This window comes from Tachysurus fulvidraco, chromosome 24, assembly GCF_022655615.1.
Source record: "Tachysurus fulvidraco isolate hzauxx_2018 chromosome 24, HZAU_PFXX_2.0, whole genome shotgun sequence".
Lineage (NCBI taxonomy): Eukaryota > Metazoa > Chordata > Actinopteri > Siluriformes > Bagridae > Tachysurus > Tachysurus fulvidraco.
In genome coordinates this window covers 17,346,035-17,361,720 of record NC_062541.1, presented here as the reverse complement: position 1 = coordinate 17,361,720, position 15,686 = coordinate 17,346,035, and the positions used below count along the sequence as shown (strand labels likewise).

The 15,686-nt window shown below is 34.7% G+C and overlaps 1 protein-coding gene across 1 annotated transcript; it reads left to right on the top strand.

Moving 5' to 3' along the window:
* The first annotated feature begins 435 nt into the window (after positions 1-435).
* Positions 436-13,499, top strand: LOC113656761 (alpha-2-macroglobulin-like). The gene is made up of 34 exons (XM_047808033.1): positions 436-585; positions 1,816-1,996; positions 2,140-2,296; positions 2,402-2,454; positions 2,697-2,717; positions 2,825-2,990; positions 3,073-3,157; positions 3,358-3,484; positions 3,579-3,687; positions 3,814-3,923; positions 4,039-4,200; positions 4,307-4,537; positions 4,666-4,878; positions 5,024-5,173; positions 6,266-6,391; positions 7,151-7,250; positions 7,450-7,585; positions 7,782-8,007; positions 8,105-8,231; positions 9,095-9,216; positions 9,304-9,355; positions 9,468-9,551; positions 10,279-10,455; positions 10,547-10,622; positions 10,734-10,890; positions 11,001-11,075; positions 11,282-11,444; positions 11,737-11,927; positions 12,029-12,244; positions 12,400-12,521; positions 12,746-12,827; positions 12,934-13,002; positions 13,156-13,261; positions 13,344-13,499. Exons 1-34 carry the CDS (start codon positions 500-502, stop codon positions 13,382-13,384), a joined length of 4,299 nt encoding a protein of 1,432 aa, XP_047663989.1. The 5' UTR covers positions 436-499; the 3' UTR covers positions 13,385-13,499.
* Positions 13,500-15,686: the final 2,187 nt, after the last annotated feature.

Genomic DNA, 15,686 nt, shown 5'->3' with positions numbered 1-15,686 from the left:
TATTATTATTATATTTGGAATAACAGTTTACAGTGGCTGAAATTTTATCTTTATTCCAAGTATGAACTTTTGGACAATGTTGCTACTTAATTGTGACCCATTGAAACTGCTCGTTTTGTTGTATTGGCTATAAATAGAATCAAGATATTTTCTAATTTTGCATTTATGGCATTTAGCAGACATCCTTATCCAAAGTGACTTAAAATTACAACTGAGCAATTAGTTAATGGCCTTGCTTTGGAGCCCAGCAGTGGCAGCTTGGTGGATCTGGTATTTGAACTCATGACCTTCCGGTCAGTAGTCCAACACCCTAGGCTACGACATCCCACACATTTTCACACAGTAGAAGTTTCTACATGAAACTGCACTTTGACATATATTTGCCTGAATACTGGTTAATTATTAATGACAGGACAACAGCAGATGGAGCTTTTTGGCTTTAAGAGTCTTTAAAAAGCTGCTCAAACGTTAGAACCTGCTTTTTACAACGGATTTCATCATGGTGGTTGGTCGGGTCCACATAAGGACAGGGCTACTGCTAGCCTGCTTCCTCTTTCTCTCTGTTTCTGGACAAGGCTCAGGACCGTAAGTAATCATAAAGGATGTCCGATGGTGGAAATACAGCGGTCTATTTTATGTCATACTATACAATGTTCTTCTGCATACATAGCATTATGCGGTAATAGGTTTATACATCTGCGTATGCGTGTGTGTGTGCGTGCGTGCGTGTGTGTGTGCGTGCGTGCGTGTGCAAAATAACATTTTTAAACTGTATACGAAAGCAGAAAATTACAAACTTTATATAGTAGGAAATTATTGCAAAGATTTACATGCCATTAAATTATTATTAATGGAAACTAAAGACAAATTAATTCATAATGTGTAAATATATTTGCTTGAAAATCTGTATTTGTTTGTTTGTTTGTTTATTCATTAATTAATTCATTTATTTATTTGTTTGTTTGTTTGTTTGTTTGTGTATAAGCCTCCTTGAAATCCCTTTAAAAAAAAATCAAGTATCTATCAGCGTTTACAATTTAAGATATTCAGATTCAATAATCCAGAGATCAGACATTAATAAAAACTTAAATTCAAGCAGTCAAAGTCGGGTAGTGAAATTCATTATCTATCCCCTGCTATCTTATGTATCCTCCTCTCTGGACAACAGTGAGAAAATTACACATGCATGTAAAAAAAATAATAATTTCTGAATACTATTTCTTTTAAAATGAAATAAAATTATAATTTTATTTTAATTAAAAGTAAATTATCATAGTGGTTTTCAGTATATTTTCATAGATTCAACTAATGTCTAACTCATAAAATGTTTTATACCATTAGATACACAAGAGGAGTGATGATTAAGAATAAGAAGAATGATCATGAATAAGCTATAATGCAATACATTATACTAGTGCAGTGTTCCATACTAGCTTATTTCTATAGATAAAAAGGTGGTGTATGTAGCTTTATTTTAGATGTTACTAACATGCTGTGTGATACCAATCTGTGACTTAAACATTATTTCATATAATTTTAAGTTTATTTAACTGTTGGTCAATAATGCGTTACTGTAACGCAATTGCTTTTGACAGTAACTAATACTCTAACGCGTTGAAGTAACTAGTAACTGTACCTAGTTACTAATTCTTAGTAACTAGCACAACACTTCTTAAGACACTGTGTATAGTCTTTTGCAATAGTAGAGATTGTTGAGTTTAGGAGATTACTAATTACTCGTTTAGGAGGTCACCTAGCTAGAATAGTTCATCTTGCACTTGCACAAATGATCATTGTTTTTGTGCATTTTTTCAGATATTTCATGGTGACATTTCCTGCAGTAATACAGGCTGGCTCTGATGCTAAATTGTGTGCTAGTCTTATGAATCCTAATGAGACTCTGCAAATGAACATCCTTCTGGTTCACAACAACCAGAGCAGAACTCTTTTACAAGAAACAGTGGAAAAGGACTTTCACCACTGCTTTAATTTTCAGGTAAGGAATCAAACAGTCTATAATAATAATACTAAGAAAAATAATTATTATTATTATTGTTGGTGGTGGTGGTGGTGGTAGTGTTGTTGTTGTTGTTGTTGTTGTTATATTGATTGTTCTGATTCAACATGGACACCTTACAGGCTCCAAATGTTGAAGGTGAATCAGTGCAGAAGATCAAAGTAAAAGTCAAGGGGGAAAGATTTAAGATGACAGATAAAAGGAAAGTGATGTTTAAATCCTACAACACACTGCTATTTATTCAGACTGATAAACCCATCTACAATCCAGGACAAACAGGTAATTCATATCTGCAATACTTAATGTCACTTAAACTCTTTACTGAAGGTTTATTTGTTGCTGATGGTACAGCTCAAACATTTCTCTAACATTGTTTTTCAACAGTGAATTTCAGAATTGTCAATATGGATTCTAATTTTATTCCCCTTGAACAAAAGGTAGGAGAAAATGTCTCAATGTCTTTAAGTGCATTGACTTAATTTAGAATGGCAGGTTTTATCATCCATTTGTTGTATGTAGAAGTGTCTGTAATGTCATTTTTTTTCTATGCACAGATTGATTTAGCACCTATTGTTGTGTAATATATTGTTTCATAGTGATTTTCTAATAAATAAATCTGGAGTGATAATGTACAGGATTCTTAATTGTCATATCTAAACTGTCATATTCTCATTTACAGTACAGATCAGTAATTCTTGAGGTAAGTAAATGAAACTATAGATATTTTTTTGTTGGAATTTTTGTTGAACACTTTTAATGTTTATACACATTCGCTTGTGACTCTTTAATTCTTTCTTAAATAAAAAGGATAATCATCAAAACAGGATTGGTCAGTGGATGAATGTGTCCTCCAAAGGTCTGATACTGCAGCTTTCTCATGCGCTAAACGCTGAAGCTCTACAGGGACAATATAAACTAACTGTTCAAATAGAAAAAAGGGAGATCTCACATTTCTTTAAGGTGGAAAAGTATGGTAAGTTACACTACTAGTAGAGTACATTTTATTTTTTGACACATATCATATCACTGTAATAAAAATATGCATTAACTTTTAGTTTTACCCAAGTTTGAGATTACAGTGAATACACCAAAAGAGCACACGGTTGTTGAGGAAGAACTGAAGCTAGAGATTTGTGGAAAGTGAGTAAAACCACTAAATTTATAAAAAGAGGGAAAATGTTTTTTCATGTTTTCTTTACATTTAAAACATTTTGCATATTTTTAAAACAAAGTAATTTATGAACAATATAGCATTCACATCCAGTGAATTTTCAGGACATGTCAAAGTAGCCCGAAAAAATCAGTGTCTACTGCAATGTCAATGATTGTGCATTTTTAAGGTACACTTATGGACAGCCAGTACCTGGGGAAGCACTTGTGAAAGTGTGTCGTAAACGTATGCAGAATTATAATTATTACCATTGGAATCATGCAGTGATTTCAGCATGCATGGTTGATACAGTAAAGGTGCGTAAGTAACACTGTATTAAAGAGCATTATGTATTTATCTCTATACTGATAAAGTTCTCACCTGGTATTTGTTTTTGTGTTTTCCAAATAGATGAGTCAGACTGGTTGTGTCTTTCATGTACTGAATGTGTCAACTTTTATGAATTCTGAATTTGAAGATAATCTTCATGTTACTGTTACACTGACAGAGGAAGGAACAGGTGAGTCAGTAACAGATCTCAACAGAACAGAGATAAGGGAGATTTAAACACTAATTGTTCATTTTTAACGTAACGTTATAATACTTATAATACTCTGTTATAAATAGTGTTATTATTTTTGTTTAGAATTTTCCATGGCAAAATCTGAAAGCATATCAATCACACACCTAATTGGTAAAGTGGAATTTGTGGATTTACCAAAAACCTTTGAACGGGAGACAGTTATAGAAGGAAAAGTAAGATTTTCTTGATTTTAAATTTACTTTGGTACACTAATTCTTCTATCATATTTATGAGGTTTTTTGCCAGCCTTGACAAATTTACAGCATTTTGACTTTTCCTGGTCAACAGATTAAAGTTACTACCTACATTGGAACACCAATTCCTAACAAGAAAGTGTATCTTGTAGAAGGTGACTGGTTTTTTATGGCCAATCTCACTACAGATAGTAATGGATTAGCAAGCTTCTCAATTGCATCGCCTGAACATCCTAAAACAGAGATAGTGTTGAAGGTATGATACGCTGATCTAAGCACTCACAAAATGATCATCATAAAAAAGTAATATTACATTTAAATCTTAAAATCAAAGATTATGTTACTTGTTCATTGTTATCCAGGCAAGTGTCTATACAGAGAAAACAGATAAATACAAAGAAACATTCTTTTCAACTGCGGAGACACGTATACATCTGCTCCAACCTGCTACACCTTACAGTCCAGTGTACAGTGAACTGTCAATAGAGAGCTCAGAGGAACCATTTAAATGTGGTGATGAAATTCCCATAACAATTAACTACTATATTGTTGGGGAAACTACTGAAAGTTACAGTATTGATCTTATATACATGGTAAGTACATGCAGTAAAATTGTATGATTTTTATATGACTTTCTGTCATCTGCATTATCTAACGTCTTGCAGTAACGCCATATATAATACACTGGACAATTATTATATTTTTTCTCTCTCTGATTCAGGTTTTGTCTAAAGGAGTCATAGTTCATTATGGGCATGAAACGGTTGAAGTGGAAGCATCTACAGATCTCAGAAAAGGAAAAATATCATTTCAACTATCTGTTCTTGCTGAGCTGGCTCCTGTAGTGCAGGTTGTGGCATACTCTGTCCTGCCCAGTGAGAACATCATTGCAGCTAGAAGGAATTTTGATGTTGAAAAGTGTTTCAGAAATAAGGTAATGGTAGCACCTTCCAGGTTTGATGTTTTTTTTTTTTGTTGTTTTTTTTTTATGTTTACTAGTTATTGAGTTATTGAGTATTAGATTTTGACTCTACATGAATGTTGAACATATGGAAACTTTTTTCTTTGGTGGACTCCAGGTTTCGCTACAGTTCTCTCCCTCTAAAGCAGTTCCAGGTGAGAAGAACACTCTTGAGGTCTCAGCTCATCCTGGGTCACTGTGTGGCCTCAGTGCAATAGATCAGAGTGTGTTAATCTTGGAGTCCAACGAACGGCTAGACACTGACAAGGTGGAGTTAAGATTTAGTAAATCTTTTACATATACAAGTTTTTGAGCCTGTTTTAAAATTTAGTGCCATTTAAGTGTAAACTTTATTAAAAATAAATGCAAAATAATTTAAAGTAATTATTTTTTTTCTACCTAACCTCAAATCGGATTGAAACAAAAATGTAGCTTTCAAATTTTTAAAATACATTAACATTTTTATGGTAAATTTGTCATTGTACAGTATATGTTTTGATAAAGCTTGACCAGGAATTATTTATACACATAATATGTTGGGGCATGGTGGCTTAGTGGTTAGCACGTTCGCCTCACACCTCCAGGGTTGGGGGTTCGATTCCCCGCCTCCGCCTTGTGGGTGTGAAGTTTGCAAGTTCTCCCCGTGCCTCGGGGGTTTCCTCCGGGTACTCCGGTTTCCTCCCCCCAGTCCAAAGACATGCATGGTAGGTTGATTGGCATCTCTGGAAAATTGTCCATAGTGTGTGATTGTGTGAGTGAATGAGAGTGTGTGTGTGCCCTGTGATGGGTTGGCACTCCGTCCAGGGTGTATCCTGCCTTTATGCCTGAGATAGGCACAGGCTCCCCGTGACCCAAGAATTTCGGATAAGCGGTAGAAAATGAATGAATGAATGATGAATAAAGTAAAATTTTTCAATTACTGGCTTATGCATCTAGAAGGAAGGATGAATTGGTGTGTTTAAAAGGGTTCATTTCTTTTAGCTGTCATATCCATTATTAAATTCATTAAGAAAAAAAACATGACAGGAGGTAATAATAATAGTAATTCATGCCCAGGGTGGTGTGATGCAACTTAATGTGAAGCACAGTGGAAAAGCCTGAAGGCAACAGTCATAATCATTATATCATAGAACTTACTGTATAACAACAGAGACAATTATAGTAATGTGTTTTATTCCCATTTTATTGCATATTGAGGTAAAGTAAGTTAAATAAAATAACATAAGTTGTAATTTACATACAGTATTTCTTATGTTAATGTAAAATGTAATCATACATGCACAATGCCACAAAGTAATTTTTGTGTATTTTGAGATGTATTGCATTATCTTATAATAAAGACAAACTGTATCTCCCTTAGATATTTAATTTGTTGCCAGTGGAAACGTTATCAGAATATCCAGATGGGGTTGAAGATGTTCAAGGCTGCTTGCATGTAAGAACTCGACGGGATGTGTCGCTAGACCTTGCTTACAATACATTAAAGGTAAATGACAGCTTGCATTTAAAATGTTGCATAACTCTTTACTGAAATGTGTATGGATGTTATAATAGTATAACAACATTTCTACGGTGTAAATCATTAGTAACAGAAAATAGTATTTGCAAAATATGCCATTATGTAACCGGTTCACTTGGGGTACTGGTGAATCATTTTATGGTCTTAAATAACTATGAGATTCATGTATACAAGCACTGATATCAGGGTTGCATGAAAATGTGGTTAATAAAAATCACTGTGTCACGTGTACAATAACAAGTGCAAGATGTGTGACATTCTCAAGCTTTTTTGGGGGATTGGCAGATAGTCGTAGAAGCAAGATTTACTATTAATAATATTATTCATAATAACTGTAAAAAATAAAATACCTTTTTATCAGTTTCACTAAAAATATGATTCAAATAACTCAAAATAATAATATGAAGATTAGCAATTACTGCACAAAACAGTGTTATTTGACATGGGAATAAAAACCTAAAATGTTCTGTGCAATCTGGACGCTCTCTTCTCTTCGCTTTTCTTCTGATTTATTTTAATTACTTCAAGGAATTTACATAAAAACTGCTCGAGGTGTATAGAAAGCATCCTACAGGTGCTTAGAAAAAGGGAAAAAATTCATTTCTTCACATTTATGTATTCCCTTTATATACATATTACTGATTTTTATTTTATTTGAAACTATTTGGTTAAGTCCTTTTTATAATTCACTACACTGATTTTTTGTATCATCTTATCATCTTACAGGAAGCGGGGCTGAAGATGGCAACAAATTTGGCTGTTAGACACCCTGAATGTTTGATGTACAAAGGAATGAAATATCACCCGATTCGAATGGCATTTGTTGGTGCATCATTAAATAATACACTTTCTCATATATACATATTTTATGTATATTACATTATAATACATAATACAATAAATGTTGGGTATGGCTGATATATTAGATTTATGCGGGTAGCTCTTTTTCTGTTTGTATTAATTAGTCTCATAGACCAAATGGTTACTACACACTAATGTCTATTTATGTTTTTGCTCATTTTCAGAGTCAATACATAGTCCTGATTTTCTTGTTGGTCCTGGTGGTGCACATCGTTTTTTTGCATCACCAGATTTTGAACCCATTGAGACAGTTCGCAAATTCTTCCCAGAAACTTGGATATGGGAATTGTCTGAAGTGGGGTTAGTGAATCAGCATATTTATAAATTTGTCTGCAATGTACTATTTGAATTTCAATCTATTACAGATACAAGATATCGAAAATGAACGTGAATGTACTTATTTCTCAGATAAGGCATGTTTCTACAATGGTTGTTGCAATTCAAGTTGTCTTTTTTACAATATGTAACAGAAATTGAGTACAGTTATTCTCCGCAGGGACTCTGGATCTGTACAGCTTCCACTCACTGTTCCTGACACCATCACCACTTGGGAGACTGAGGCTTTCTGCGTGTCCTCTATAGGTCTGGGTCTTGCTCCTCCTGTTCAGCTCACAGTGTTTCAGCCCTTCTTCCTGGAGCTCTTGTTGCCTTACTCCATTATACGTGGAGAGGTTTTTGAGCTGAAGGCCACTGTCTTCAATTATCTTTCCAAATGCATTATGGTATTTTATTTCTTATTTTATTTCTGAGATTAGATCTTTACAAGTATTGTGACGTTTGAGATGCACAGTAAATTAATCACCTGGGTCTCATTGACAGGTTAAAGTGACTCCAGCCCCTTCCTCAGACTACACTCTTGAAAAATCTTCTGATGGCGAGTATTCATCCTGTCTGTGTGCAAATGGAAGAAAGACCTTCAAATGGACTCTGATTCCCTCTGTGCTTGGTCAGTCAACAATTTCAGACTCATAATCATGGAGCTCTATATTTTCTTTTGCCAGTGCCAGCCTTGTTTGAGTGTATACAGGCCTATTCTTAGCTTTAGTTGGGTTAAAACAAATATTTATTTTTTATATTTACGTTATTATAATTATATGATGTTGATAAATTTGTGCATATTTGTAGGTAGTGGCAAAATATTGAGGAATTCTTACTTGTTACACTTTACATTCATGAGCTATATATCTGCACAGTCACTGGTTTGATGAAGCAAAGATTTAAAGCTCTACAAAGTATGAATCTACAAGTTGTCCAAATTGTCACGAAGGACAATCATGTACAATATATGATATAAATAAAGATGTATAGATGTAAACAGTACATGAACAATATATAAATCTGTAGCCCTACTGTAACTGTGTGCAACTTTTTTATGGTTAAAATGCAAACTTCAAAATGGTTAAAATGGATAAAATGTCATGAAGCTTCTAAAAGATGAGTAAAAAATTTATTGTATAAACAAAATGCATTTTTTAAATTCGGAGTATATCTTCATAATGTGCTTAAAATAGAAACAGAAATAACATGTAAAAAGAGATACCAATGAAAAATAACACAAAACATAACATATGGTGTTCCACAGCATAGTTTTTGAATCTGTAGACCTGAGGTCCAATGCAGATTATTTATGTTGGAGACTTAAGGACATTTGTAGCCCAATGGAAATAAAAATATCTAATCCTTGTGACTTTTACTCTGTTTTTTTTCCTTACCTAATTATATATTATAAATATTACATAAACACATATTTGCTTCAATGGACTTTTCTTTAATTATAATTGCCATATTTTTTCACCTCTTATTATACAGGAGTCTTGAATGTGACAGTGAGTGCAGAGGCAGAACAATCTCAGACTGTGTGTGATAATGAGATAGTGAGTGTTCCAGAGAGAGGCCGTATTGACACAGTTACACGAAGCCTCATTGTAAAGGTCAGTGTATTGTAAAAAAGTGTAACTTTAAATCTGTAAACCTTTTCTTTGTTAGGTTATGAACTAATAATATTATTTTCCCTGCAGGCTGAAGGAACTGAGAAAACAAAGAGCCAGAGTTGGTTATTATGCCCACAAGGTTAGACTTGCAAATATGTTTTCAGTTGAATTTTATTTGGTTGGTTTACAAATGATGCATACAAGGTTTTACTGCTCAATATTGATGGAGTTGACTTTCATCTTATAAACAGGCAACAGTGTTTCAGAAGAGCTGGAGCTGAGTCTTCCTGAGGACATAATAGCGGGATCAGCACAAGCTTCTGTTTCAGTGCTTGGTAAGACATGAAACATTAAGGAAAGAAAAAAATAATAAACACAACTGGACAAAAAAAGAATTTGTCTTATAACACCCTCTTATGCTAATGAATACAAACAAACACAACATGCTTCAATAAGAACTCCAACAAAGTATAATAAAGAAAGGAACGGTGCTTGCTGAGCACACATTGCTTTGCGATGAAATTGACATAAATGAACACATAAATTTGTATACATTTATTTACAAGAAGTGTTGGAACAGCATTGTCCTGGGTCCTTGGCCTGGCGCTGTCACAGGGAACTCGTGCTACATGGGTTACAGATATATTCAATAGAAAATACACAAGACACTGTTTGGATATTAAATTTCATCATAATTATTCAATATGTTGCTCTTTTACAGTTTCAGTCCTATATAATTTCTGACAATCTGAGCTATAATTATTTTCTATGAAAATCAAGGCCAATGTGAGGATATCCATTAACCCTAGTTTACAATCCTAATCTAATCTAACCTTAAATGATGTTTATCATACTTTGTCTGTGTTCTACTGACTTTTTTTTTTCAGTATAAGGAAGTGCAAGGCCAGCCTCTCTATTGGGCACTGAACTCAAAACTATACATTTCTAGTTTAAATAAGAAGTTTCTATTTAAGAATATGAGCTTCTATACATTCAAATCAACTATATGTTTTGTCAAACATCTTTTTAGCTAAACAGATAAATTATTCTGTTCTTTTGTAGGAGACATACTTGGCCGTGCATTAAAAAATCTGGATGGCCTACTAAGGATGCCATATGGCTGTGGAGAACAAAACATTGCTCTTCTCGCCCCAAATATCTACATTCTTCAGTATCTAGAGAACACTGAGCAGCTCACCACAGATATCCGTGAGAAGGCTAATGGTTTCCTTAAGAGTGGTAAGTGAGCTTTCTTTGACTTGTTACAGTCATTACTATTAACTCTAAACAGACTTCTGCACTAGAGTTAAAATCATTTGCTTTTACACAGGATACCAGAGGCAACTTAACTATAAACATATAAATGGGGCATATAGCACATTTGGCAGGGGATCAGGGAACACATGGTAAAATTTTCTTAAACCATACCACCACTTACCTAGTGTGCATTAGTTATTATGATTTTTTATATAATTCCGAAATGTACAAAAATATTTTTACAAATACATCTCCACCAGGTTAACTGCTTTTGTCTTGAGGACGTTTGGCAAAGCACAACGTTACATCTTTATTGATCCAGAAATCATTAACAGTGCAAAGAAATGGCTCATACAAATGCAGGGAACAGATGGATGTTTTATACAAAAGGGAAATCTGTTCAATAACAGAATGAAGGTACGTACTGTATGTTACTAGGCCAGTTCATACTACAAACAAATTTCTGAATCATTCTTTTAATTTCATTTATATTGACATATCATGCATATCATTATAACGTATTATAGGGTGGTGTAAATGATCATGTGACTATTACCGCCTACATCACTGCATCATTGCTAGAATTGGGGAATACAGTCCTGGTAAGAGCACGATACTATTCACATCTCACATTTTTGCTACATTTACAATAAAATGAATCTAATCTAAATCTCATTCACATTCATGAATTCAGCCAGGGGAGTACATATTTAATAAAGATAAATTGTGGTGGTTAAATTGAATATTTGTTCCAGCCTCTTAATTGATAGGTTCTGCTGATAATGATTTATGCACTTTTTAATTGTAGAATCCTGTTGTACAAAATGGATTATTGTGCCTCAAGTCTACTATTGGTAACCTGACAAACACGTACACCACTGCACTGTTGGCCTACACTTTCAGTCTGGCAGGAGAGAATGAAATTCGGGAACGTCTACTAAAAGAGTTGGATGACGTTGCCATTTCAGGAGGTACAGAATTATTGGAAGAATTTGTAACACTAATATTTGTAACAAATGCAACAAACTACATTTCTGCAAGTAAAATTACTGAATGTAGTTATAAGAAATAGAAAAATGTTATTGCAAACTATGTATGAAGAAGCATACAGTATATGGATTAAACTATGCCACATTCTAAGCCTTTAGGACAGACAAACAGAATTTATGACATAACTGAGCCTTGCAAGAGCCACAGGGTTTTATGACAGTAAAAGTTGCTTTCTAAATGCGTGCTTTTGGATTTGAAATTCTTTTATTTTAGATGGTCATCTTCACTGGTCTCAGTCAGCATTAGATGACTCCAGCTCATTGTCAGTGGAAATCAGTTCCTACGTGCTCCTAGCTGTTCTCACTACAGGTCAACTCACTGCTGCTGAATTGGGCTACGCTAATAGGATAGTCAGCTGGCTCGTGAAACAGCAAAATCCCTATGGAGGCTTTTCATCCACCCAGGTAACCGATTAAATTGCATTGTTCCCTTTTGTTTGTTCTGCAGTTGTGATGAATCGATGTATACATTTTATAGCATAATTTAAAGGACTGTTTTTAATCAGGACACAGTCGTGGCTCTCCAAGCTCTGGCTCTATACTCCACTAAAGTGTTCAGCTCAGAAGGCTCTAGCACAGTAACTGTAAAGTCAGCAGATGGACACAGTCACAACTTTGATGTGAATCAGAACAACAAGTTACTGTACCAAGAAAGATCATTGCAGGATGTTCCTGGTAAATACAGCATTGATGTGAAGGGCTCCACCTGTGTATCAGTGCAGGTCAGTGCATCTGATGCTTCCTGTCTTACAACCCATTTTAATAAAGTGATTGTATAAGCACTGACTACCCAGTGTCCCCAACAAATCCTTTTAAAGTCTATTTAAAATATATTTTCCATTGATTGCTTTTTGTTGATTTAAATCCCTTCTTGCAGACATCACTTTTCTACAATGTCCCCACACCTACTGAAATCAGTACACTGAGCATTACAGCAAAGACTGAGGGAAACTGCACAAAATTGTTTGGACACACTTTGTCCCTGAAGTTCACTGTTGGGTAAGAATAAATGTGTGATAAATCTTTGTCGCAAAGAAAGAAAAGAACGGGTAATTGATGCCTTCATGGTATAAGCAAACAGTAGATTGCTGTAAAATATTTCATATATATAATATATTATTCTCTCATGACACTTTATCCTGCAGGGACAATAATGATTTTTTTTCATTTGATATCATTATTATTGTGGATACTGCTGAAGTTAATGACTTTTGTTTTTTCAGATATAATGGAGCACTAAAGAGCACTAACATGATCATAGTGGACATAAAACTCTTATCAGGGTTCACAGCAGATCCTGCTGAAGTAAGGAGTAGGAACGTTGCTTAGATTTCTGTAATATACATGTCTAGATAAACAGGCCTTTTTAATGACATGGTAACAGTAGAAATTTTTTTTGTTTGCTTTTTAGCTGAAAGAAGGACTTTTGGTTGAACGGGTTGATTCTAAAGATGACCATATTATCATGTATATCAAAGAGGTAAGAGGATAACATTTATACAATACTTATCATTACCTATATTACAACTGTGCAGTATGTCCTGCCCAAGAAACATGTTTATATATATATTACACACATAAACATATATGATTTAGTGTGTTTACAATATGATGTCTGCTTTGTCTCCAACAGCTACAAAAGAATTTTCCTATAAACTATGAGCTACACACTAAGCAGGTGCTTCCTGTCAAGAATCTCAAGCCAGCGGTTATCAAAGTTTACGATTATTACCAAACAAGTAAGATTTTCTAGGATTGCATTATTGCAGTTACTGAAACTATGTTTTTATCATTAACTGATTTTAAACATATTTCATCCAGGTGACGAGTCTGAGACAGAGTACACCTCTCCCTGTGTGTAGGGTTTTATATTGGGACAGAAGATGTAGAAAAATCCTTTGCCAATCTGCTGTATGATGGTTTTCGTTTCTCATTAAGAATTTTTGTTGTTGAAATAAAAATACCCTTTAAACTCTTTATATGTTGCTGTTGTGTTGAAAATCTTCATAGTGTGAATGTACAGGCATTTTGACAAACATCTTGTGAGTTATCATTTTTAGAAGACACATTAAATGTGGTTACATGGAAATATTTTTGATGTGTTTGGCAGAGCCCTGGTGTAAACCTGGTGGTTGATAGTGTTAATTTCGTCACCTATTTTTAATTTAGTCTTAGTCTTAGTCTAAGTCGGGTTGGCACTCCGTCCAGGGTGTATCCTGCCTTGATGCCCGATGATGCCTGAGATAGGCACAGGCTGCCCGTGACCGGAGGTAGTTCGGATAAGCGGTAGAAAATGAGTGAGTGAGAGTGAGTGAGAGTCTTAGTCTTGTGCTAAATGTCCTTGTTAGTTTTAGTCATATTTAGTCCTTCACATATCTTTTTTTTGTTAGTCAAATTTTAGTCGACTAAAAGTCTCGTCATTTTAGTCTAGTTTTAGTCAAAAGAAAACTCAAGGTATCTTAGTCAAGTTTTATTCGACTAAAAGTCTTTTAATTTTAGTCTAGTTTTAGTCAAAAATGTAATCAAAAATCAAAAATTTTAGCTTGACCACATCTGGAATCTATAGTAAGAATAAATACAAAGAGGCCTCATTAAATGCAATAATATCAGGAGCATAGTGGAAATAGTTTATTGTATTTATAGTGGAAATAAATAACTTAATGAAAAGCCTAAGATCAAAACTGTAGGTATATATATATATATATATATATATATATATATATATATATATATATATATATATATATATATATATATATATATAGTGTGTGTGTGTGTGTGTGTGTGTGTGTGTGTGTGTGTGTGTGTGTGTATTGTACACACCAATATTGATGATATTTGGAGCAATATTAAATGTAATTCTTAAATATGATTCCCTTACATATACATTTGCTTTTAAGCCTAATTATTCATTTTGATTATGATGTGATTGTGACAGGGGAAGAGGTTTCAGTTTGAGTTTAAAGAGTTTTTTCTGTCACCACTTTTGAATAAGAAACAATATCAAGGAGCAAGGCTATAAAACTTGTCAAAACTCCGCGAATCACAAAAGTGTCAGTGAGAAGTTGAGAACACTCGTTTAAACAGTGCAGACACTCGAACTTGATGCACATCACATTTTTTACTTTATTGATACTGCTTTTAATCGTAATGTAAAGACCGGTCATCGGGACATAAGCTGTCATGTAAAGAGCCTGCGCAGCGACAGCAAATGTCATTTAACACAACAACCTGCCTCAGGGTTCTCACTCACTCATTTTCTACCGCTTTTATCCGAACTACCTCGGGTCACGGGGAGCCTCAGGCGTCATCGGGCATCAAGGCAGGATACACCCTGGACGGAGTGCCAACCCATCGCAGGGCACACACACACACTCTCTCTCTCATTCACTCACGCATTCACACACTACGGACAATTTTTCCAGAGATGCCAATTAACCTACCATGCATGTCTTTGGACCGGGGGAGGAAACCGGAGTACCCGGAGGAAACCCCCGAGGCACGGGGAGAACATGCAAACTCCGCACACACAAGGCGGAGGCGGGAATCGAACCCCGACCCTGGAGGTGTGAGGGGGACGTGCTACCTGCCTCAGGGTTATTATTTATTTTTATTTATTTTTGAGCGGCGTGAGGACGAATTCTTTCTATGCACACACAATTTTATTTCTTGATAACAGACCGCTGCTAACTATAAACACACCGTTGCCATGAAAAATAGAGCGTTGCCATGGACACACAGTATTCTTACCGTAGAGACGGAGCGCACTATTTTCTTTAGCGGAAGCAATACAATCGTTTTTAAATCATTAAACTCCTTTTTAAATCATCATTGTGTTTCAAATCATTGATTTATTTGGTAGGTAGCAATGTGTAATAAGCGGGATCCACTTTCTTAATATATTCAGAACGAGCGCGAACTCGTTCTGAATATATTAAAGGCTAACAGCTGATGAAAAATCAGAGACAATTGTAGACGAAAATGAAGAGAGATTTTATCTTAGTTTGTATTTTATACAAAACATTTTCGTCTCGTCTTTTTTCGTCAACAATAATGCATGTTAGCGTTTTTGGACAGAGGTGCAGTCTTGTCATCGTCTCGTCTTAGTCATTGAAAAAAAAAGGTTGTTGACGAACATATGTCGTCTCGTCTGACGAAATTAAC

Coding starts and splice junctions, on each gene's coding strand:
- LOC113656761 (XM_047808033.1), top strand. CDS start 500: ATGGTGGTTGGTCGGGTCCACATAAGGACAGGGCTACTGCTAGCCTGC. Junction 4,538..4,665: donor GTATTGATCTTATATACATG/GTAAGTACATGC, acceptor TCTCTGATTCAG/GTTTTGTCTAAAGGAGTCAT. Junction 11,928..12,028: donor GAGGCTTTTCATCCACCCAG/GTAACCGATTAA, acceptor GTTTTTAATCAG/GACACAGTCGTGGCTCTCCA.